The 27931-nt window shown below is 26.8% G+C and overlaps 1 protein-coding gene across 17 annotated transcripts in view; it reads left to right on the plus strand.

Annotated features, from left to right (window-relative positions):
* LOC136974106 (tropomyosin-like) overlaps positions 1-27931 on the plus strand; it is a 58342-nt gene that overhangs the window by 22589 nt on the left and 7822 nt on the right. For 7 of the 17 annotated variants that reach the window (XM_067268910.1, XM_067268912.1, XM_067268911.1 and 4 more), the window contains 3 exons: positions 18947-19064; positions 23791-23861; positions 27192-27267. In XM_067268910.1, coding sequence (XP_067125011.1) covers positions 18947-19064; positions 23791-23861; positions 27192-27267 — 265 coding nt within the window. Of the gene's footprint in view, positions 1-18946; positions 19065-19345; positions 19464-23790; positions 23862-24171; positions 24243-27191; positions 27268-27931 lie in introns of all 17 variants that reach the window. The other 10 variants (XM_067268907.1, XM_067268905.1, XM_067268906.1 and 7 more) reach the window with 2 other exon arrangements.

The following is a 27931-nucleotide window of genomic DNA, read 5'->3' on the forward strand; positions in this document are numbered from 1 at the left end:
TTATCATCATTCTTATTATCATTATTATTAAACAGACATCAACACCTGTGAGCAAATTTATTTTATATTTAATTTCTTAGAATACGTAAAAATGCATGGCTTGTAATAAAGAATAAATAAACATCATCTTATTCATCAGTCTTGCAACAGAGAATGAAATACAAGCATAAGGAACACAGCAATTGTGATAAAAATATATAAATAAAACTTGACAATTAATAGAAGAGAAGTAAAAGTTTACATCACACCTTTCACGTTGTGACGGCACACTGGTTGCGGAACACTAGTCTAGAAATTAGGAATAAAACCAAATAAAATCTAATACAGGAAGTTCTCTAATGATTTTGTGATTTTCCTCATCAGATAAAATAATAAACAAATGACAGTTTAATTAAAAATTATTATTCTAGAATTATGTATTTTTACAGTCAATATCAAAATGATTATTTATCATCAAAAATAATTAACTATATATCTATAATACAGAATACAGCAGTAGTTTGAAATAAATATATCTTATCAAAAGCTTACTTTAAAAAACTTAAAAACCTTTCTATAAGTTTTTTTTTGGTAATTTTAAAATTAACTTGTAATTTTGAAGAAATATATTGACAAAATACTTTAGATAAAATTTTTTTATTTCGAATTACATTAAAGTTTTTGCAACAAACTTGTTTTTTAAAAACTGATTGAACATAGAATTCAAAGATGTCAATGTTTGTTATTATTTATGCTGTCTTAGAGTATTACGATATATTTCTTAAATTTTAGGAACAAATTGATTACATTACATATGAAAATTGCTCGATCATCTGATTAACATATTTAGAAAAGTTTACCATCTTTAAATAATTATAGATAGAAAAATTTTATATTTATGATGATTTTATAAAAATTTTCAAAAATATGATCTGTAGATTTAAAATGGCTTATTTTGAAAAATTTCAAAATAATTGTAGTTAAACTTATTTTAAAATAACTTCCACAAAAAGAAATTTATGAAGGAATTTGATCTGAATTTTGTTTTTGTTATTGCAAGAAAAAGATTTAAATTAAAAAAGTTGTATTATGGATTATGTGGCTAATTTCACATTGAAACTTTCCACATTACTGGGATTATATTCTTTCATATTTTATTCATTTATGAACTTACATTGAACTACATAATGATACATTTATTAATATAAATTGATATATTTTTATGGAATGAATTTGAGTATGGTAGTCATGCAATAGATTAAAATTGCAACATTGCTAGTTGTGTAAAACTTACAGGACTTACACTACATCTGCTGTATTGTTGAATTTCTGTTGAATTTTTTTCGTAATTTTATTATATTTGAAAAAAATAGCTGGATAATTTAAAAAAAATAAAATTCATAAAAATATGCTTTATTAATGAAATCAACATACATTATATTCTGCAAAACAAGATATAAATTCAGATATTTTAGAGTGGAAGTTTTAAGGTAACTAATAAATTTGCATTAATCATGATTACAAAGCATTTAATTATTAGTGTGCTTTTTATTTGATATATTCAGATTTCTTAGTACTGTACAAAATATAAATTTGTTTTTCATTAATTTGAGTGACAAAAAAATAGTTTAAATAAATTTTATTTTAATCTGCAATTAGTTTATATCCTATACAATTAGCTCATGATTTGTATTTTATAGGATTTATTTTCATCACTATTATGGCAATTTCATTATTTCATATAAAATTTATTAATTAATTCTTGTTATACAAAACTTTAAATAATAATAATAATAATAATAATAAAAATATATGAATTATATTTAATGTATAAATTCATCATAAAATGACATTTCAAAAACCTTTCATTACTATTAATTTAATTGATTACTTGAAAAACTTCAACAATTACTGTTGAGAATGTGAAACTAAACCAAGTATTGATGTTGTAAACTCTATGTGGACTGGCAACACCCTGTGAAGACTGCTGGAGCCAGGAAGAAACCTGTTGTTCTGTTGGTGCCAAATTATGGATGTATCAACAAATATACATAGAACTGAACTTTATTTTAATCTGAGACTAAGTTAAAGGACTGCCTCGTCATTGTCCCAACAACGGTTATGGGCCGAGGAACGGAAAATTAAGTATTGAAGACTAGAACTACAGGATCTAAAAGGAAATAGAACTACAAAGCCTACAGAAAAAAAAAAATGGCCAGCCAACTAGCTATATGAATAGAACCACTGTGTAAAGAAAACTTTGATACATGGAAAATACAGACGAAGGCACTCTTTATCAAAAATGATTCCTGGGAATACATCATCGGAAAAAGAAAGAAACCAGAAATCGTACTTGGAGATGAAAGTACAAAGATGGTGGCAGAACAATGGGACACAGCAGACTCGAAGACAACGTGTGATATAATTCTCGCCATAAGCCCAGCAGAATTAAAACAAACAAAAGGATGTGACACCTCACACGAAATATGGAATAAGCTATGTGAAATTTTTGAATCGAAAGGTCCTGCAAGAAAGGCTATGTTACTAAAGAAATTAATTCTCAAGAAAATGAAGGAAGGAGACAACATGGCAGATCGCATAAGAGAATTTTTCGATATAGTAGATAAGTTAAGAGAAATGGAAATCTCCATAAACAAAGAACTATTAACAGTAGTACTGCTATATAGTATACCGGACTCATTCGAACAATTTCGGATTGCTATAGAGACACAAGAGAAATTTCTTTCACCAGACACACTCAAAATAAAACTAATAGAAGAGTATGAGGCGTGAAACGAAATGATGATACTGATGACTCGAAGAATTCGGATGTGCTTTACATAAGCAAACTATGGATGAAACAATTGGAAAATAAGGGGCCATTCAAATTCAAATGCTATAACTGTGGCAAAATGGGCCATAAGGTGAAAGAATACTGGGATAGAAACAAGCGAAAACCACTTAGAGCTATGACTAAAAGTCTAACAACACGAAAACAGCAGTCATACAGTGCTAGTATTATGGCAAATGAAGGGAAAGAAAACCTTAAATGGTGTCTAGACTCAGGCACTTCATCACACATGTGCAATGATAAGGCAAGATTTTCTAATGTCAAAACATCTCATGTAAATGAATTAAACTTGGCCAACTCATCTACAACAGAAATCAAAGGAAGTGGTGGTGTAATAATTGAAACAAAAGGAGGATTTCAAGCCAAATTAGACAACACACTCTTCGTACCAGAATTAAGGACCAACCTACCGTCAGTTGGAATGATAACTGATCATGGATTCAATGTACTATTCCAGAAGAATCGGGCAACTATTATGGATCCAAAAACTAAAAGCGTATACATGTGAGCACATAAAGAAGGAGGGTTATACTATGTGAAAGAAAGTGGGAGGAATCTAAACTCTCTCAAACAAATGTCAATGAAATGAAAAGGTGGCACAATTATTGGGGGTCACTTAAACGAAAGGAACCTTTGGCACAGGGCCAACAACCAAAAGGTCAGATGATAGTTCAAGTGATAGTTTTGTTGATGGAAAAGTTTAGATAAAAGTGGATATCATTCCTTTGATAAATGTTGTAAACAGTACGAATCAACAAAATTATTCATTAATTAATTGCTTGGAGCAAAAATAACAAAATTAAATATTTTAAATTTGTTTTAAATATTCAAATTCCGATGTTCAAATGAGTGAAGACTTAAAACTACAATTAATTTAAATCGGATGCATTTATTTACAATTCAAGTATCATGTCGGTTATAAAACATTAATGCATTTCTGAGTCATTGTAGTTAATCATCTAGTCAGAATGTTCTGTTAAACAAACAAGATAATTTTAATAATTACCAAAATCTTATTACACAAATAAAAAATGAATAATTTTAAATATTTTATTATTACTATTACGAAGGGAGACAATGTCAAAATAATTGCTTAAAAATCTATTCCCAAGACAAATTTTGAATTCAGTATAAATTTTCTAAATATGGATTTGTTCGTATTTTAAATCATATTGCGACAAAAATTAAATGTCAAAATGGAAAAGGATTGTCATTAATTGCCGAGCAATCATTGTTGACGGCCTTAAGATTTTATTTTTGGAAGCTTTTGGAATATAGCTGGCAACCTATTCTGACGTCACAAATGAATAACCTGATTGGCTGAATGACTCCTAAAACAGGGGAGTAATGGCGAAGAAAGTAAGAGCCAATGTTTTGCCGAAGTTCCTTTAGAGGGCGTTCAGAAATAGACGCTCGTTGTCTTTGCAACGCGTTTTAAACCACGGTTCAGCCAGCCAACGTCTATAGGCCGTTCTGATGTTAAACATCGTTTAACGTAAACTCTGTCTCTGCAATCAGCTGTGTGAGTTAGACAATGATTGGGAACGAAGTGCAAATGTAAAAAGGAGCATCATCGCATCCATTCGACCATATTCTGAAATTCTTAATGAAAGAAAACAAAAATCTAAACAATTAAAGATGGATACTTGTATTTTTTTTCCAAAAAATGTAAGAGATTTGAAACTTTGAAATATCATTTGTTTTTCTTAAGATTTTTTAATAAAAACTTCACTTTATTTTATCATAAAATACATTTTTAAAAATTAAACTTATCATATATGTATTTTGTATTAAATTGTATTAATAAACAAAATTATTTGCTTGTTTTTCATTTATGTAGAACCTATACCTCACTGTAAATATGGGTTCATTTTATGCCGATTCTATTTGCGCCAGCTTTTGTAGGAATGGAACTGCGGCGTAAACCAAGGGTTACCTGTACTTATAATCAAAGGATAAACTTAATTCTATTTATGAAGTTATCTTTAAAAGTGATGAGTTGAAAGATACATTCTAAAGCAATCAATTTTGTAATTTATTTCAGATTACATTGCAAAATGAATCATTAAAGACAGAAAAATATTTGTTAGATTTTTTTAATTTTCAGATTAATTATATTCAATAATGTATTTAAATAAGACAAAGTTTAGCAAATATTTTTAGTATATAAAAATTTGTGTTATGTGAAATATCTGTCCAAATAAGCATATTTAAATATAATATTGAAATTGAATTTCAATTTCAAAAATTGTTTTTATAATTCTATTAAAATTAGCAATTGCTGAGGAAGTAGAAAAAATTTAAGTGTCATATAAGAAATATTTTATTTAAAGAATAGCTATCATTTAAATGAATTAAAAAACCTGCTTTAAAGATGAAGAAATCTGAGATACTGTTCCCTACAGAATCAAATTTTATATTCTATGAGAAAATATACTTTATATTCAGTTTAAGCTTATTTCTGTTAGAGAAATCATCCAGGGTTACTATTTATCTGTTTAACTTAACATTCCTGAATATATATGTATATTAACTGAAATTCACTACTAGAAAAGAATAATTTTATTTTTATTTCAGGAAAACAATAGTGGAAAATTATAATACTTCTGCTATTTCTGTTATGTATCAATTTAAAAATTTTTCATATTTTTAAAAATACAAATACTGTCATGTAGTTTTCTTCTTTTCCACATGACTTGTTCATATAATAATAGATAGCATAACAGTTTATTTCAGAATAGCATAAATAAATGAGAAAAAAATTAATTGCTGTTAAGGAAAAAGTTTGGATAAGAATTTATTTTAAAGATTAAATGATATTGATACATTCCAGTCATAAATGGTGTGATTTAAAATAATAAACATTTCAATTAAATTTCATAAGTTTAAACAGTAGTATAATTTTACATATTTAAACAAAGTAACAAGAAAACATTATTAATTAAACAAATTTATTTAATGTATATATATATCTTATATACCTTTTTTTAATCTTGTTTTAATATGACAAGCTTTAGTGTGAAAATGTTTGATAGTAAATGGTTGAAATATGTCATTTTAATTAACAAAATTAAGCTACAAAGTTTCTATTAACTTTGTAGCTTAATTTTGTTAATATATTTCTTTAAATTTTATTAAATATATAATAATCTTTCTAACAGAATTGTTTCATTTTTTTCTGCAAGGAATACTTTTATCATTTGTTTTTGGCACTTCCATATATAGTATGAAAGATTATATTATAATTACTTATAGAATCTTGTTTTTCATAAGTACATTCACTTCTAAGAATTAGTGCAACTGCAGGTGTCCAATACAAAATATAAAATTTCTAAACAATTCAAAAGTAATATAATATTTATTATATCGTTTTTAAACAGTTTTTTTTTTTTTATTCTTTAGTTACATGCAAGAGAGGTTAAGTAAATTATTAAATTCTTTGCTCTGAAAGAATGTAGACAGTTTTTTATTATCTTAAAATGAATAAAATTTAAAAGATTATATTTAAATTTCTATTCTTTTTGATTTAAAATATTTTGTTAGGTTGATATAGTTTAACAAGTCGGTTGATGATTAGTTAATAAAAAAATTACTATCTAAATTACTAAGATATAACATTTAAAGAATTGATATTCATGCCCTATTAGAATTGGAATAATATGGCAATTTTTCTGTTAAAAAAGTATTTAGATATTGAAGAATTTGATTTTAGTTTTCATTGTTTGAAATAATGTATTCTTAGGCAATACAATTTTACATTGAAAAACTCCCATGCATTTTTTTCCTTTTATAGAATTAAGATAACAAATTATAGATGTTAAATGTTTAAAGAATAAGAATACAATGGAATTTAATAGACTGGTATAAACAATTTAAAAATAAATGAAATTATAAAATTGAGAAAAAGGAAATGTTTAATCAGTTACCAAGTTTCCTGTTAACTACTATATTTTCAAAAACTTTGAAACATGTTAGGTAGAATTCAGTTTTGATCTAAATTTTTAAATCTATCAGAAAGATCACATTTGATCCAGTTAACAGAATTTAAAACCTTGTCTTGAAAATAGGAAACATTATTATATATTGGGAAATGTTCTGGAATGTATACAAGTAAAGTAAAATTCATTTTCAGTATAAATTGTGAAGAAAATTTGAAATAAGTTTTTAAACAAATTATGGAACTAACTAACTATACATGGTTAGCTGGAATTACTTAATACAGTATTGTTTCTGATAAATGCAGTAATTTGTGGAAATGAATGTAATCAGAGTTGATTCAAAAGTATAAGATTGTTAAATAATTCAACAATAACATAGTAGCATCATGTAAATACAGTGGTACCTTGGTACTCGAACATAATCCGTTCCAGAAAGAGGTTTGAGTACCAATATGTTTGGACTCCAAATCATTTTTGCCCATTACAAATAATATAAAATGGATTAATGCATTCCAATCCCCAGTTGATTCTCTAGTAACATAACAGATTAGAGTATAAATGATATTTAGTTTTTAGGCAAGCAGTAAATGACACATATACAGGGTGGGCCAGCGAAAACGAAACGGCAGAGTGTTCGTGTTCGTCCAAGCAAAGCGCTCGGACAGGTCGATTTTACTCTCGAGGGGACATCTTTTGCAATAAAGTTTTTGCGATTCTGAATATTAACTAAACAATCATTTTTTTCGAAATAAATGCTTTTTTAGTTAATACAAAATAAATGAGTTTTTAAAATTTTTTGTTGTCTGTTGTATTCAAAATCGCAAAAACTTTATTGCAAAAGATGTCTCCTCGAGAATAAAATCGACCTGTCCGAGCGCTTTGCTTGGACGAACACGAACACTCTGCCGTTTCGTTTTCGCTGGCCCACCCTGTATAACTCTCAATAAATAGTAAAAACATTAAAGAAGTCATTTTAACATACAAAAACTTACCTTTTTGATTGCGATATGATGGCGTAAGTGGATGGAGGTGTGAGGAGGAAGAGCAGGAGTTACTGCCGAAAAGTGGAATCCCCTTCCATAAAAACATCTGGTAATGGAACTTCGGGGGTTGCTTCCCTTTTCTGTCGCTTTTGGGCAGGTAAATCTTTAATTAAAAACTTATTCATTGTCTGTTGCTTCTGCGCAACATTGTCTGTTGCGCAGAAGCAACAGTCTTGTTTTTTTGCAGAATTTTATGGAAATGAGATGTGACATTTTCATTGAAAAGGTGTACAGCCCTATTGGCTACCATGGTATCAGGCTGAGATTTTTCAACAAAAACTTGCACATCCCCCCACTTAGCACAAATTTCTTTAATCACTGAACTTGGGATATCCTCCTTCCCTTCGTCCTTCCTCGAAGACATATCCTCAGCCAAAATCCTTTGTTGCTCATTTTGAAGTTGTTCCAACTCTCCTGTAGTAAGCTCGGTACTGTGGTCTTCCACGAGCTCTTCAATATCCTCATTGTTGACCTCCAAGCCTATGCTTTGTCCAATAGAAACAATGTCATCCACAATTTCTTCATTAAAGCCCTCAAAATCTCGCTCTGGTACAGTCGGGCCAGAGTTCCCTTCATGCTGAATTTATGGTGCAGTATGTCACTTGGTTCCATGCATTGTCAGTAAGATGAACGCAATTAAGAATATGGAAATGATTTTTTCAAAATTCTTTCAAAGTTAACAGAGTGTCATTAGTGACTTCAAAACACTTTCGAAACAAGGATTTAGTGTACAATTTCTTGAAATTAGAAATGACCTGTTGATCCATTGGTTGTAGCAAAGGGGTTGTGTTAGGTGGCAGATATTTAACCTGAATAAAGTCGAATTCTTCGACTAAATCCTTCTCCAAGCCTGGAGGGTAAGCAGGAGCATTATCTAGTAGGAGAAGGCAAAATGCCTTCTCCTACTAGATAATGCTCCTGCTCACCTTACAGGAATATTGGCAAGTTCTTTTCTTGCAAATATTCTTTCACACTTGGTGCAAAAACTTCATGCACCCACTCAACAAAAAATTGCCGTGTCATCCAGGCCTTTGAATTAGCACGCCACATAACAGGCAATTTACTCTTCATAATATTGTTCCTTTTGAACACCCTTGGGTTATCGGAGTGATAAACCAACAATGGCTTAACCTTAAAATCTCCACTTGCGTTACCACACAGCAAAAGAGTAAGCCTATCTTTCATTGGCTTGTGCCCTGGTAGTGCTTTTTCTTCCTTTGTAATATAGGTTCTCTTCGGCATTTTCTTCCAAAATAGCCCAGTTTCGCCTGCATTTAACACCTGTTGAGGTGCATAACCTTCTTCCATCATAAGTTTACTAAACTCAGCAAAAAATTTCTCAGCCCCTTCCTTGTCTGAACTAGCTCTTTCTCCATGCCTTACTACGTTATGTATTCCACTTCGGTTCTTAAAATTTTCAAACCACCCTCTACTAGCCTTGAATACAAAAGCACTCGTACTTGTACCAGGAGTTTTCTTCACTAAATTGTCATAGATTTCTAGTGCCTTTTTGCAAATAAATGTCTCACTAATGCTATCACTTTGTAACTGTTTCTCATTTATAAAAATAAGTAGCAACTTCTCCACTCCTTCAAGTATCTGAGGTCAACGTAGTTACTCCTTTTGTTGCTCTTTTTGTTGTTTCTTTATTCTTTAAAATAGTCGATATTGTCGACTTAGCCGTAGAATATTGGACAGCAAGATCCGAAACACGCACTCCATTTTTGTGTTTAGCAATGATTTTTTTTTTTCAGTTCGATTGTTCTCTGTTTTCCTTTCCACTTGACCACTTTCACTTTTATTCTTCTTGGGACCCATGTTTAAGGGCTAATAAATCAAAAGAAAAAGATGCTAATCCAAAAAATATAGCACAGCATAAGTTAATATGCATGCGAAACAATGACTGTCTCGTAACTGATGCCGCCACTGGCTTGATGTGCTTTCCTGTTTGAGTACCAAAATTTTGTTCAGGAACAGGGGCATTTTTTTTTTTCGAAATTTTTGGTCTGGTACCAATTTGTTTGGGCTTCGAACCGTTCAAGTATCGAGTTATGACTGTATAAAAATTTTGTTTGATTCATTGGTTTAATTTGGATCAAGCTTTGTAGATATAAAAATTTTTTATAATATGAACTTTTCTAACTTTTGAAATATCTTACTAGAAATTATCAATTTATTAAATCTGCCTTTTTATATATATTGCAAATTTGGTATATTTAAAAAAACATAAAAGAGAGAATAATTAGTTAATTAATTATAAATAAAATTTTTATTTTGTCAAATTTTTAATGTTTCAGTAAATTAAATTTTTTTTAATTAGAAAGTATTTTTTGTTTGTCATAAATTAAAAAACGCTCTTGAAATAAAACAACTAATAAAATAAATATTATGCTGAAATACAAAATGGATTCAGTGTATTGGAGTTAAATCTTTTTTAAACATTGAAATACATAACTGAAACTTATTTATTTGCTCTTTTTGTATGTTTACTTTTATGTTTAAAAAATTTGAACACAGACTGAATTTATTTATTTTTTTGTTTCATCTCATTAATGATGTATGCCATCATTATTTTTTACTTTAAATATTATTTTTGACAAACAGATAAATTTACAATATTCAATGAATGTTGATGTCATGTAATAAAAATTTTTTTACAAAAATAGTCTCTTTAGTTAATTATCTACAAAACATTTATTTTTATAATTACTATTTCAAAAATGAACATAATATTATTAAAGTATATTTTGAAATATTGATTTAACTTAAGTAATGTTAAATCTTAAAAATTTTAATTATGAAACATAAATAATGCATTGTTTATTGATGTAAATATAGGTATATATTTCAGCCATTGCTTTTTTTTGATATTGCTTAATGTCATTAAGCAATATAAATAAGTTTTTTTAGTATTTTATATATAACATAAATAAAAAGAAATTACATGTCATATATAATTTTGCAATAATTTCAGTCTTGTGTCTTGTACAATTTTGACTTTGTTCTTTTAAAAAATTTTATCAAAAGACAGTTCAATAAATCAGATATTTAGATAATTCTTAGTATTTTTCCACTGTTAAAAATTTTATTATGCTGTTTAAACAGTTCTTGAGTTTTATTTCTTGTATTTCTGTAGAAAAATGTTGCTTTATGTATTGTAGTTATTTTACTAGAGCAACTTTATTCTGCTTTTCTTGTTCCTGAATATAAATTTATAACTCAGAAGTGTATATTTAAAATGATTTTAGTACCATTAAAACACTTCTGATATTACTTTTATGATTTTTCACTAATATTATAAGAGATTATTTTAATCCAGTTGCAATCATATTTTATTTTCTTACAGTGTATTTATTCTTGATTTATATTTGTTAACTTTGACTTGATATCTTTCAACACATAAACATATGTAATATATTAATTTTTTATTTCATTTTAAAATTCTGATAGCTCATTAATGATTGGGTCAACAAATATTATTTAATACTATAAAATTCAATTATCTTCAGGATAACAGCATCTGATTAATTTACATGTCCTTACAGTAAGAAACTAATGTAAATCTTAAATGTAAAAATGAAATGTTGGAAAATTCTAGTAAATATTAAATTATATATAATGTTGATGCTGTTAATCTTTATTGCATTACACTTTTCAATGTACTTGAAATCCATGAAGATTAGTACTGAATAATCTGCCAATCTGCCAGATTGTATTGACTCTATTATGTTTAACTGTCAGATTGTTTGGTATTAATCAAGAATTGGGTTATTTGATGTTTTATATTTTTATCTATGAAGATGATAATAGTATTGTTTGGAGTATTTTTAGTTGTTTGAACTCAGTTTTATAAATATTCTTAAGCAAGAATTTATGGAGATATAATTAATTATATAATTATTGGCAATTATTGTTTATGCTTAAATTTTTTATTAAAAATATTTATTGTTTGATTTATAGCTTGATTTATTTGTAGTTATCACATATTACTGGCATTTATTTATTTATTTAATATTATAGTTTTATAACCTTTTCATTTTTTATGTTCTGAAAATTAAAGTTTTATTTTGGAATTTGTTTATTCTAAACATAACTTTTACCGAACATTTGAATTTATTTTTAAATTGTATATGTTATTCCCTAATATTTTATAATATGAAAAATTACTTTCTCAAATATTTACATTATATGATTTATTTATAGTTTTTACTTAACTGAATATTATTAACTTTTAAATAATTTGCGTAGTAACTAGAAATTTGTTCGTGGTCTTTTAAGTCATTGGAAATTATATATTTAAGAAAATGCTTTATAATTATTACACAAGTTGATATTTAATAATTTCAATATTAAATATAAATACTAAATGTTATCATTTTTCCTTGAAAATTAAAAAAATTCATTTTAAAAATATATTTTGAGGAAATTTTTTTTTATTTTGTTAATTTAACAGAATAAAAATGTCTATAATTTATTCAAATGTCACAGAATATCAAAGCATTTTCCTGTTCAATACATAACTTTTTTTCAATTTTATTAATTTATCAATAAGGACTTTCTAAACAAAATTTTGATTGAAAAAATTTATTAGGCTAATTCAAATAATTTAGTGAAAAGAATAAGTTAACTGCACTACTTTTAATGAATTTAGATTGCAACAACAAAAATCAAGTGTATGGTATTGAAAATTTAGGATTTGTCCTTTAAGAATAAATTATTTTTAATTAAAAAATTTGTCCTTACCCATTTCTGAATGTCAGTTTTCTCATAACTCTTATGTAGGATTTTACAAAACCTTTTTTTTTTTTATTTATTTATTTGATTATCAATTCTTTAAGCAGTGTTTTTTTAGATCTTAAAAATCATTTAGGAATTACTTTCTCTGTGATTACAAATAATATCCTTGATCTAAATTTATAGGTTAATAGATCATTGTTTGATCTACTAACTTCAATTTTTATGCAACTGTAATTATTTCTGAATTTATAAGTATTTCTGCTTCTGTAAATATTATAAGTAATGGTTTTTATAAGTAGAATTAGCATGATTTTTCCCTGTAATTAATTAATTTACTTACAAATGTTAATGATTGACCCAATTAATAATATAAAAAGTAAACTAATATTTATTTCTTTTACTTTTCATTTTCTGAAAATTATAAAATTGTAACTATGTGAGAACAATTGGAAAAGATGATAAAATCATATTTTCTAAATATAAATTATAATTTTTGATTATTTTTAAAATATAATCTGATGAAAGTATAGTGTAATTTAGATTATAACTGTAATTATTATGCATGCCCTACATTTTGAATGAATCATTTCGTTATTAGGTTATATTTTGAGTGAAATATTATTATATTTATTATGTCTAAACTACACATTAAAAAAATCAGAGTTAGTTTATAAAGTCATTTCAAAAATTACATTTAAATCAAATGTTTCAGATTAATATGTAAATACTAAAAATATATTAGCAATGCATAAATTCCTAATCAATAATTTCACATGAAATGAAATTCTAAACTATTATAATGATGAAATCTAAAAATTATTATTTTGTACATAATGTAATTTGTGTAATAAATCATTTGAACATTTTAGAACAAAAACCGTGCATTAAAATAACATATAATGACAGCAACAGCAATAAAAAAAAATAAATAAATAATATTATAGTCATATTTACTCAGATTTTTCACAATTTAGAATGTCTTTTGTTCCTTTTTTTATGAACAATAAAAACAATAAATATCAAATGGTCATAATTAGATTTTCCTTTTTCAGCGAAGGACCAAAAATAAATTGTAGTGCAATGTAGAAAATTTGTTCTCTATAATTTAAAGAAAGTAATTTTGTGAAGGTTGTATAATTCCAGTTTCAGCTATCTAGGGAGAATGATACTGTCACTTTATATCTGTAGATATTTGCAAATAAAAATGACAAATGGCATGCAATATAAAACATAGCTCTCTTTACATAATAAATACTGGAAATCATAACTTATTAATCGTGTTTTCCCAATAAAATCTTATTGCCAAAATGATGATGTAACTCCAGCTGTTTGAGCAAACATTTTTTATTTCTTGCTTAATATTTTTTGTTTACTTTATATTTACATTACAGCAGTTCTTCTACATTATATAGTTTAATGTCAGTTTTCTCTCGGTGGTTTTCACAAAATTGTCTTTTGTATTTGAAAATATATTTTTTAAGTTTAATGGTAATCTCTACAATATTCTATGTTCTATATAGCAGTGAATAAAGAAAAGTACAATAACTTGGTTTAATAATTTGCTCATTTTAGATTAAGAGAGAAATTTTGATATCTGACAGTATTCTTAATATTTTTGAAGAAGAAAGTAAAGTTCTAGATTCAGGTGAAACTGAATGCCATTAATGTTTTATTGTAGCTTAAAATAGTATATACTCAAATGCTGTTATTCATTCAATTATTTTATCTATAATTTGTCATCATTCCATTCATTAATTATTGATAATCAGATTATCATCATTATTTAAAATTTATAATGTTCATAAATAAATAAATAAAATAAAAGCATATACAAAATATTTATAAGAAAATATTAAACATTATACAGTACATATTATATATACTGTATATTACTGTATGTATAAAGATATACAGATAAATAATGCAAACAAAATAAGAAAATAAACTGATTAGTATCTTATAGATGTTTCTTCCTAAAACAACAGATGTAAAAAGTGAGAGAAATATTAAGAAAAATGTATTCTTTCAAAATAACTTTGTAAACCATGATGAGTATATGAAATTTTAAAATTTGAAGGAAATTGTGAGCAGTTATGGAATAGAAAATAACATAATTTTTTAAATCAACTAACCTGTGGTATTGATATGGAAAACATGAACAAAGTAAGTTTAAATACATAAATGAAGAAGAGGACTAGTTATGAACCTTGACTTTTTTTAATTTGTATCTAGGAATAAATTGATAGTTATTTTAGTTTGGTTTCAGAATAGTTCAAGATTTTTTGGAACTGAAAGTTTAAAAAAAAATTTTATAAAACGAATCAGTTTTGAGTACCATGGCTGTCTCTGTTAGAAAAAGAGGGCAATATTCATTTACTATGCATTATGTCCATAATAATATAAATAGCTGTGGATTGTAAAATATTTATTTACAAATTCTCTTACTCTAAATTAAAGTTGAAAATGAAACAGAATGATGTAATTTTATGAGCAAATGCAGAATTATATTGTCTGGGAAATTGTTTAAGATTTATAAATTAATATTATAATAATAATAAAAGAGTTTGCGACAAATACTGAATTGCATAAAATTCAGTGGAAAAACTGTTTGTAGCACCCATGTTCTGCAAAATTTTATAATTTAGAGCATGAAAAAGTAGGCCCAAATATTAAGTTAAAATGTATGCATAGAATCAACCATTGTTCATGAGATAGAGAAGTTTAACAAACTCGTGAATGTAGCCTAAACTGATTTTCTAATTAATGTAAGAATTCAGATAAGATTCATCGTCTATTTGCCCATCATAAAACCATGCAATTACTTAAGAATTTTTCAAAGAAAACTTTCAGATAGACAAGGAAACTATATTTAAAAAAACTTTTTGAAGAATGCTTTCTGACCAGTTATAAATGATAAAGAACAGGAAGTAACTGTATAGAAAAGTGAGTTAATATTATTCTATTTCATAACAAGATTACTAGAACTAGAGGTCATTTACTTTGCCTGAAAGATTGGTTAAATTTGTGAAATAAATCCAGAAGATAAATTAAGAAAAATATTAGAGATATTTTGAAATATTTCAGTTAGAATCTTAAAACATTAGAAAAATTGCATTAGAGGGAGCATTACTAGTGGATAAAATTTTAAAGATAAGTCTCTATGTTAAATCTAGAAATTTCCCTCTGATAGCATTCAAAGAAAAGAAAAAAGCAAGAATGCTGTAAATGTTAAGATTATTAAAAATATTTGATTTTCATAGAAATATTATAAGATATTTCTATGAAATTTATATACAAATTTTCATTTTCATACTGATAATTGAATTCTTGTTTTTTTTAGAAAATTTATAATTCTGTCTAATTCAGTTGTTAAATCAATTTTATAATTCATTAAATATTAAGCTGACCCGGCCACGCGTTGTTGTGGCTCAAAATGTATCTATTATAAATGTGTAACACTTCCCCCATGGGGGGAATTTCAAAAAATCCCTTTTTAGTGTATATTCTGTTGACGTCACCTATTAAAACGCAATTAAAAACGCAAAAAACCGCATGTAAAATAGTATAAATAGAAGCCGAGTTCTTCACGGTAAGCCTTAATTCTGTCCCTTTCCCCGCTGGGGAATATCGAAAAATCCCTTTTTTAGTGTATATTCTGTTGACGTCACCTATTAAAACGCAATTAAAAACGCAAAAAACCGCATGTAAAATAGTATAAATAGAAGCCGAGTTCTTCACGGTAAGCCTTAATTCTGTCCCTTTCCCCGCTGGGAATATCGAAAAATCCCTTTTTTAGTGTATATTCTGTTGACGTCACCTATTAAAACGCAATTAAAAACGCAAAAAACCGCATGTAAAATAGTATAAATAGAAGCCGAGTTCTTCACGGTAAGCCTTAATTCTGTCCCTTTCCCCGCTGGGGAATATCGAAAAATCCCTTTTTTAGTGTATATTCTGTTGACGTCACCTATTAAAACGCAATTAAAAACGCAAAAAACCGCATGTAAAATAGTATAAATAGAAGCCGAGTTCTTCACGGTAAGCCTTAATTCTGTCCCTTTCCCCGCTGGGGAATATCGAAAAATCCCTTTTTTAGTGTATATTCTGTTGACGTCACCTATTAAAACGCAATTAAAAACGCAAAAAACCGCATGTAAAATAGTATAAATAGAAGCCGAGTTCTTCACGGTAAGCCTTAATTCTGTCCCTTTCCCCGCTGGGGAATATCGAAAAATCCCTTTTTTAGTGTATATTCTGTTGACGTCACCTATTAAAACGCAATTAAAAACGCAAAAAACCGCATGTAAAATAGTATAAATAGAAGCCGAGTTCTTCACGGTAAGCCTTAATTCTGTCCCTTTCCCCGCTGGGGAATATCGAAAAATCCCTTTTTTAGTGTATATTCTGTTGACGTCACCTATTAAAACGCAATTAAAAACGCAAAAAACCGCATGTAAAATAGTATAAATAGAAGCCGAGTTCTTCACAGTAAGCCTTAATCCTGTCCCTCTCCCTCGCAAGGGAATATCGAAAAATCCCTTTTTTAGTGTATATTCTGTTGACGTACCCTATTAAAACGCAATCAAACACACGTCTAAAATAGTATAAATAAAAGCCGAGTTTCTTCACAGTAAGCCTTAATCCTGTCCCTCTCCCTCGCAAGGGAATATCGAAAAATCCTTTTTTAGTGTATATTCTGTTGACGTACCCTATTAAAACGCAATCAAACACACGTCTAAAATAGTATAATAAAAGCCGAGTTCTTCACAGTAAGCCTTAATTCTGTCCCTCTCCCTCGCAAGGGAATATCGAAAAATCCCTTTTTAGTGTATATTCTGTTGACGTACCCTATTAAAACGCAATCAAACACACGTCTAAAATAGTATAATAAAAGTTGAGTTCTTCACAGTAAGCCTTAATCCTGTCCCTCTCCCCCGCAAGGAAATATCGAAAAATCTCTTTTTAGTATATATTCTGTTGACGTAACCTATTAAAACGCAATCAAACACACGTCTAAAATAGTATAATAAAAGCCGAGTTCTTCACAGTAAGCCTTAATTCTGTCCCTCTCCCTCGCAAGGGAATATCGAAAAATCCCTTTTTAGTGTATATTCTGTTGACGTACCCTATTAAAACGCAATCAAACACACGTCTAAAATAGTATAATAAAAGTTGAGTTCTTCACAGTAAGCCTTAATCCTGTCCCTCTCCCCCGCAAGGAAATATCGAAAAATCTCTTTTTAGTATATATTCTGTTGACGTAACCTATTAAAACGCAATTAAAAACGCAAAAAACGCATGCAAAATAGTATAAATAGAAGCCGAGTTCTTCACAGTAAGCCTTAATCCTGTCCCTCTCCCCCCAGTGGGGGAATTTCGACATGTGTATTATATAAAAACACGTGCGTATTCGAATGCAACGTAGCGTCAAAATTTCAAAGGAATCGGTAGGAACAAACGAACGTTATATTTTATTTATATAGATAGATAGAAAATGATCTGGTTTAGTCCGTTCTCACAGAAAAACAATGCTTCACAGAAAAGCAAACTTAGGTCGTCGGAAGTTAGCGCCATCTGTTGGACATAAAAGCCTTAATCCATATATAAATATATTTTTGAAGGGGGGAAATGGTGGTCTTCACATATGCCAGAAACCTTTGTGGGAGTGTATTAAACAACTTCCCAAAGTTTCATGGCAATCGGATAAATGGTATGGTAATGCATGAAGGACAAACACACACACACACACACACACTATCACAATTCAGTTGTTAAATCAATTTTATAATTCATTAAATATTAATTTAACCTGAACTGTTTTGATTATGTTCTATTATTTGTTGTAATAAACCATTGATGGTGTATTAAAAGTTTATATAAAAGATGAATCATTTATTATATAATATTATATATAAGCAATGATTATATTATTTGATCTCACTGTTGTTAAACTTCCAATTTTGTTGAAAATCTTGATCTTTTATATATTCTGTCTTTGAAGAACAGGTTTTTATAATTTCATTATGAATGAAAATGTTTGCAAATGACCTTTATATTCATTATATGTTACATAATTGGGAATCATGTCTAATTATCTATTTTAAATATCCATTATGTCAAAATTAATGTTCTCATATTTCTAGAAAAGTGTAATTTAATAATATACAGTAAAAAACATTAAGTAAGTTAATGGAAAGTAAAAGAATTATCCTTTCTGAAGTAGTGTTTTTAAAGCTTGTTGAAAGAATAAGTTTTAGTTTTAAGCAGAAGTAAACCTGCCACTAACAATAAACCATAGAAAATTTTTTATGCTTTAAAATATTTATAATAATCTTGTAGTATTATAACTTGTGCAATTTGCATGTCTGCATGTTTTTGTTGCTCTATGATTTCTGTAGCATCAGAAAAGCCTTGGAAAACCGTACTAATATGGAAGATGACCGGATAGCATTATTAGAAACTCAACTAGGTCAAGCTAGGTTGATTGCTGAAGAATCTGATAAAAAATATGAAGAGGTAAGTAAAAGCAAGGTAAATGCTATGTAGTTATTAAATATCCTTGATAAAAACATTGTCTAGTTTTTAAGATATTTTCTTGAAAAGAAAGTGAATTGAAATGTGATTTTGATTTAGAAATTGCTTATCATCATTTATTTGAAATGGTTAATATTTTTTTATCTACGATGTATTATTATTTGAAATAATTTAAGCATTATCCAATATCAAATACTTTATTGTGGGTTCAAGTTAAAAAAATAGATCATGAAGAATGTTAGCATGATTATTTCCTTACTTAGAATGCGCAAGATGCTTGAACACAGGAGTATTACAGATGAAGAAAGAATGAATGGATTGGAATTTCAGTTGAAAGAAGCAAGAACAATGGCTGAAGATGCAGACAGAAAATATGATGAGGTGATAGGACATTGCCCAGAATAATAAAACTTTTTACATGTCTGATATTGAATTCACCTAACCACATTTGTCAAATTAATGTACCTCATCATGCATGATTTAGTTTATATAACGTATTTTTCCAAAGATAATTTAATAAACCCATGAAACTAATGCATGGATTTTATCACATAACTGTAGAAAGATTTTTGAAACTAACTGAAATTTTTCAATTATTGTATAAAAATTAGATTTATTTCATAGATATTTATAACTAATGTTCTCTTTATTTATAATAATTTAGTACATATTCAGTTTAAATTTAAATTGTACAATGGATCTTTTCAATATATTCCTGTATTACTTATAACAGTTTTGATACAGTATTTATATTATAGACATTATATTATTTATTATAGATTCTACTATAGATGTATTTCAAATTTATTTATAAGAGATGGCAACATCTTAAGGAATGGAATTAATAAAATGTTGCTAAATCATTTTAGCTGGTAAAAATTATATAAGTATTATTAAGTTAAATGTGTTTAGACACTTTTCATTATTTGGTTTCACTTTTAGTTGTTGAAATAATTCTCTATTCAGACAGTAATCATTTCTTTTAGATTAACATAGAGAAAAAATATATAAACACAATATATTGATAACATTATCAGCTTTTAGTTTGATAGTTACAGTGATGTAACAGTAAACTTTGACTTGCAGTTTGCTGATAAGGAATATGGAAATTCGATATAGCATATGAATATTTAAGAATAGATATAACCTCTTTGTAATAGTTTAAATTTATATATCATGGAAAATCTTTTGGAATTAAATTTGTAAAAAAATACATGAAAGAAATGCTTCTTTCATATATTTTTTCCAGATTAATTCCAAAAGATTTTTTGTGATAAATAAATTTAAACTATTTTAAGTTTTTAACATGATAGTAACCTAAAATAAAGTTGCAGATCTGAAAATATATTATTAATTTAAGCAAACTATTAGTTCAGACAGTGAGACTTTGGATAAGTCTATCTTTTTCAAGTTCATAAAGATAAGGGATAATGTGTGATAATTTTACATTTTAATATCACATTTTCATCCAAATTTTAAATTAAATAATTATATTTTACTGAAATACTGTTCAATTATTGATCATTTAACTGAACTACAACAAAACCAAATTAAACTGTATCAAGAAGATAGGATTAACTGTGTCAAATCTGCTGTTGAATTATTAAATAATAATTAATTTCTATTAGAATTTTGTATTTTAAATAAAAAAAAAACTACTCTGGAAACTCTAGCCTACTTAATGGAATAAAGATATTCTCTTTGAATGTTAAAAGTACCAACTACTACCTACACAGTCATTAATAGAAAAACTTGTTATCAGTTCAAATATTTATGTATAGTTAAAAATGTGATGAATCATTCACTAATTTTATGATCAGGATATTTTTTCAATTACTTTTTATGGATATATAGCAGAGAAAATTGAACAGACGAAGTATTGGGATTACAGATATTGTACTACATAACATAAAAATTTTACAACTTACTACTACATTTTTGGATTTTATAAGTAGTTCATATTTCAATATAAAAAAGTCCTTAGTTCTATGCTTCATGAATAGAAGAGAGTTAAAGCTTAATGATATATTAATTGCAATTAATGAATATTGGAATCTTTAAACAAAAGAGAAGTTGTTTATATTTACTGCCAACTTCTTTATTGCAATAGAAGCATTTTTAAGCAGCGGCAAGGGTTAATGTTTAAGTAAAATCTAATTATTGATAGATATTGCTTTGATGATTGTGTTTTTTTCTATTAATTTATATTTTTGAATGTTAAATAAATACAATCCTTTAAAATCAATATACAGGTATACCTCGAGTTACGTCATTCTCGATTATATGTCGTTTGTCAAAAAAGTATATGGAAAAATAAAAATCAAGTTTAAGTCATTTTATTTGACTTTACATCTGTACGTCACAAATATTGAAGTCGTGATATCACTAGAAAAGCGTTAAAAGCACACAAAATCATATTAAAATATGTACATTTACAGTAAATGTTAATATAATCATCATAAATCCTAGAGAATGAAACATGAAAACATCTGTGCTTCTGTGTTGTCTTATTTAGCAGTCTTTAAGTGCTCATTATTGGCATTTTCCATGGTAGTTCCAATATCTACCATTTGGCATCATTGTCAGTGCCACTCAATATTAGTAAATTTAACATAAATTAGTTTATTTTCTACTATCACAAAATAATTTTAATAACTGTATTTGTTATTTAACCTTACAAAATCATTTTATTTTATAATGTCTTAAAGAAACCACATATACAAATAAAGAGTCCACGATGTACTGTAAACATCACCAAATTGTAAACATGTACATTTACAAGTATGTACTGTATGTACATGTATTCGTAAATTTAGATTACTTTTTCTGTACTATATTAAAAACTAAAATTTATTTGTTTGTAAGCTTAAAATAGATTCTTATTAACCATATATTATTAAAAATGCATTTATAAATAAAATACAGAACTGGGCAAGGTAATTTGTGGTTTAGCCTAGTGACAAGTAAATTCGACTTTCATCGCCTCTCCTGGAACCAATTACCGATGTAAGGTGAGGTATACCTGTAAAATATCATTAATAATATATGTAATACAATGTATGCCAATAATGTATTATTGATATTCCAACTGTTATTTAAATATAATTTAATATAGCTTAATAAAATCATAATAAAGGAAACCTGTAATTGCAGTTAATATAGAAAATTCAGAAATTCATCTAAATAATTTAATACCATTATTAACAGAAGCCAACTATTTATCTTTTTTAAAGACTATTGCTATTTTCTAAATTCATTACTTTGAATTTATGTTTAAGTAATTAATTGGAATCACAATTTAAAAACTTTTCTCAATGATTTACATCATTTGGAAAATTATTGTGAATTAAAAGAACTGCAGTAAATTGCATCAATATTTGGATAATTAAATTATAAGTGAAAAATTTAAATTTTTAGAGAATATACAATTAGCATTATATAAAGTTGTTATTTTGGGTTTTTTTTAACTTTAAATGTGTAGATTAATATTATTGTTGTTGTAATACAGCTGCAATGATATGGCAGTTGTAACAAATATATACATGTGATGTTAAAGAAATCATTCTAACCTAAAAATCCTGTTTTAGAATTAAAATTATATTTAACATTTAGATATTAGCTTTTCAATAGTAATGAATGATTAAAAATAACATTAATTGTTTAGTGTAAACTATATTATACAATAATCAGTAAATAACCAGAATGGTCTTAGTTACACATCTCAGTGACATTTATTTATCATATTTTTATTGAAATTTGATTACTTGTTATATCACATAAATTTGTTTATATATGTTACATGTGATCAGGGCATGCTCATTTTTTGAGATCAGCAATTGATTTGCTGTTTTCAATATATAGCAATTCAAAAACAAACAATTTAAAATTAGCCTGTTTTGTGAGTTTGGCAGTCTGTGCTGATTTTATGAATTAAATAGTTTTTTTTTGGTTTATTTCACAAAGTAAACAACAATATTGGATTCAGCAGAATGTAGAAACTTATATAAATTTTAGAAATATACTATGTGTAACTTTATTAAATTTTACACAAGTATTTTAACTGTTTTTAGCTATAGTATGAATTTTGAGGTATATTTAAATTTTCCAACAATAATCTTAAAGAACAAACTAATTCTTTTTGGAAAGCTTATTTCTGAATAAATATTATTAGTCACAGTACTAAACTTAATGTTATATTATTCTCCATTCTGATTATTTATTAATCATTTTGTAAAAAAAAAATGTTTATATGTTTGTTTCTCATGTAAAGGGGGTGTTTTGTGTAGCAATGTCGTTTATAGTCCTGATATTTGCTTGCATGAAGTTTTAAAATTAACATAATTTCTTTAACTATAATTACTAAATATTAAAATAAGTCTTGAGTTAAAATAATTATTTTTTAATTTTTTTTCAATATTCAATATTATATATTAATTAAGTTTACCTGACACTTTATGCATATTTTTAAAAAAAGAATTAAAATAAGTCCTTTATTATAATTCTTTAATAAAAAATCTGATTAGAACAAAAAGATGTATTAATTGTAATGTTTGATTGAGATATGTATTGAATAACTGACTTAAAAAAAATTATTTTTGTCGAAATAATTATATAAAGAAAAGTAATGGTTATTCAGTAAAGTGCGAGGTAAGATATTCTTCATTGCAAAGCAGATTTCTGGGCTGTAACGATATTGACTTTTATATAGGTGGCTCGCAAGTTGGCCATGGTTGAGGCCGATCTGGAACGTGCTGAAGAGCGTGCAGAAACTGGGGAATCGTAAGTTTCTGGCCAATTGATGTCAGATAACAAAAATTTATTGTTAAGCATAAAAATAATTATGCTTACCTGCAATGTTTAACAGTTTCTAATTGCTAATAAATGTGTATAACACATCAAAATCAAAATGTATAAGACAATTCACTCTCTCCCTTAGTAGGCATGTTAAATTAATTATAGTTGTGTGTTGTTTACATAGATATTTGTAGACATGTTTATACTAACATATTTGTTGCTTTTCTTTCCTTCTAACCTTCAACAATACCCGATACCCGCTTATGCATGTGCATGTGGATATGATGAATAATAGATGGCACGCAGAATTGCAATGCTGGAAGCTGATTTAGAGCGTGCAGAAGAGAGAGCTGCTGCTGGAGAGAGGTGAGATTAATAATATATAAATAATGACAGCTTACATTTAGAATTATAAAACAAGGGGTCATATGTTCTCATCAAATGTAACCTTTTCTATATTACTATTTTCTTTTAAATTGTTGATATAAATATATACAGGGTGGTTCATTTTAATCAATCCACTGGAATAATTCAAAAATATACATATTACAAAAACAGGATGAAAAGGGCTTTAAAAATCATTAGGAAACGATTATTATTTGGTAGAATCATGATCAACATCTGTTCTTTATCACAAGCTTGATGGCTTCAACACATGATGGCACTATAAGTTCATTAGTTGAGAAAAGGAATGATTCCACCAGATGATAGTTTCTTAATGATTTTTCTAAAACGTTTTTTTCCACTGAACTTTACAAATATCAAAAGATTCATCCATGTATAGTGTGACATGTATAGTGTGACAACTGTATAGTGTGACAACTGTATAGAACTTTAAACACTTGTAACTTCTGATAAGTGTACCTTTCCAAAAAAGATTTTTAGATAAAAGTTTGCTTTTGTGTAGAATCATAATATGCAATAAAAAATGAGAGTTCTCTGTAAGAAAATGAAGTTGACCTCACTTTCACCAATTGTAGCACCATCTATGATGAAACTGATAGACCATCTTGTGGCTCCCTTAAAGTCTAACATTTTTGGTTTAACGACTTTTTTGTAGGATGTGTCTTTTTCGAGTTCTTCCAGCAGATTGATTAAAATGGACAATCCTATATATTATATATATAGCAAGCAAAATATGTTTATTCAGTGAGAAGGTTGTTTTCCATTGTTGGTTTAGTTTAAAGAAAAAAAATAAAAATAATATAAAACAGCTTTGAACTGTTAACTGTTTAATGAAAAAACAATCATAAAAGTAAGCAGTATTTGCCCATAAAAATCAGTATAACTTGTTTTTAAATTTTGTTAATTTTGCTGTAATTAATAACAAAGAACAACTTTTCTCATAGAAGAAAAATGTAGATAATGAATATTTTTATAAATATAAAAATTGCATAAACTTTTTGAAAATGTTGTACAATTAAGATTGCAATATTAACAACTCCATGAATAAACAAACAAATTTTTGTACACACTAAAAATAGTTCAAGATGGGTTTATGCAATATAAAACATTTTATCCTGCCTAAACTTGATTTCTTGAATTGTTTTTAGCATGTATGAAGATCTGTTTGCTTTCCAATTAATAATTAACATTTTTACATTAAAATACAGTTATTTTAAATTTTATTTTTTTATTAGTCCAAAATCAGTGTGAAGGAAAAAGATTTAATGATTGATGCTTATTTTTAATCAACTATATCTTTCAAAAGAATGTTCTCAACAAATGTGATATTAATTAAATAACACGATCTACTGTTTCTTTAACAAATATATAGAAAGGGTTACTTGTCATTAAAATCTGCTTACTTTAATAAAAATAATTATTATTTCTTTACTCTAGTAGAATAGCTAACAGATCATCTAGAATTGAACAATATTAATTTTTAAATATACTAAGGTGATGTAATGCAAAAAGTTCATTCAAATACAGCTATACCTCGACTTACATCCCTCTCGAGTTACATCATTCCCGATTTTACGTCGTTTGTCAAAAAAGTATATGGAAAAATAAAAATCAAGTTTAAGTCAGTTTATTTGACTTTAAATCCGTCCGCCATAAACATTGAAGTCGTAATATCACTAGAAAAGCGTTGAAAGAACATAAAATCATATTAAAATATGTACATTTACAGTAAATGTTAATATAATCATCATAAATCCTAGAGAAGGAAACACGAAAACATCTGTGTTGTCGTCTTATTTAGCGGTCTTTAAGTGCTCATTATTGGCGTTTCCTCCATTATTGGCGTTTAGTTACGACGTAAGTCGAAACTACGACTTACGTCGTAACTACACAAGTTAATTCGACTTACGTCGCCTCTCCTGGAACCAATTACTGACGTAAGTCGAGGTATACCTGTAAAAAGAAAAATAAATTGGTGAAAACTTGTTCATGGATATAAATTTAAAATAATTTGTACAGTTTATAATAAAATTTAATTACCTAAATTATAAATACACAGAAAGCAAATTTTTAATTAAAGAAATAATAATTTTTACCATATATTCTCACTTCATCATCCAAATTCCAAAGATCTAAAGTTAAGATATGTGAAAATAAAAAAAGCTCTTCTTAAATCATTGCTCTAAATTCATATTTGATTAGAAATTTAAAAATGTCTTAGTTTCATTATGTAGAAGTCAAATTATGTTAGTTTTTTAACTATATTATTTTAATAAAAATACAAACAGAAAAAGAAAAAAGATTGGATTAATTAATATAGATCTAAACTGCTAATTTTCAGACTACATTTATGTTAAATGTTTAATTAGATGACAATAATGCATCTGTACAGTGTAAACAGATGTTGCCTGTCTGAGTTCTGCTCTTGGTTGATTTGTTTTCCAGAATTTTTAAAAATAATTTAATTAAATTCAAGATAAATTTCTGATTAAGGTTACCACAATATAGTGGCCCAACTAGTTAATGTATAGGCCAAATTTCATTTCATTAATTAAAAAATTAGTGTAAATGTAGCTCAAAAAGCCTATAGTTTAGATTTAAGATTTTTTTCTCTTACATAAAATGCACATTAAGTTATTATTCAGTTTAATATTTCTTCATGTATAAAATATAATCATTAATGTGTGTTTTAATCATTTCCTTTGTATTAGTTCTTTTTATAATTTAATCTTTCTTGAAAATATTATATCATGTTTTTGTAAAATAAATTTTGCATGATTGCTTTGCCCCACTGTACTTACATAGTTAATAATTCAAAAATTATTGAGAATTTCATAAAATTTCATTGTTTTCATTAGCCAGTAATAAAATTTATTATTGAATAAATAAGTAAATTATTTTTTACTGTAGCAAAATTGTAGAGCTTGAAGAGGAACTTCGTGTAGTTGGCAATAATTTGAAATCCTTGGAAGTGAGTGAAGAAAAGGTAAAGGAAATGATTTATACATAAATATGGAGAAGTATAAAAATTTGTTTATAAATTTGCATTTTGTATTTTTGCATGTTTTTTGCAATGTTATTTTGTCTTTTATTATTTTGCTAAAATTTTGAGCATGAATTTTCTTTTATTTGCATAAATTTTTAATGTTTATTAGCAATATTACAAGACTTGCAAAGTGTAAAAGTCTGAATTGCTACCACATTTGCTACCAGAAAATGAAATGTGGTTGGGGTTTTGATTTTAACCCAACATTTATTATGTAATATTTTTGAATATTTTGAAATTTAATTGACTAAATTAATATAGTTCTAATATTATTTAACTATCAATAATTTGTATTATTTATATATAGCAGAATAATTATTAATTGTTAATTAAAAACTGCTATAATGAAAATTAATTATAATAAAATTCATATATAGCCAATTCCCATACTTTACAGCTATCTTTAATTATTATTTTCATGGCTACAGTTAAAAGTTGATTTGGTATTTGAAATTTAACAAAATATATTTGTTTTAAGCTTAAAAACAGATTTTTAAAGTGCAAATTTCTGATTAAAGCTATTCTTTAGTGATTTATCATCATGACTAAATGGGAATTGACTGTGTATATAATGATTTATAAAATATGCATGAATTATTTATTA

Source organism: Centruroides vittatus, unplaced genomic scaffold, assembly GCF_030686945.1.
Source record: "Centruroides vittatus isolate TY-2023 unplaced genomic scaffold, ASM3068694v2 contig_341, whole genome shotgun sequence".
NCBI lineage: Eukaryota > Metazoa > Arthropoda > Arachnida > Scorpiones > Buthidae > Centruroides > Centruroides vittatus.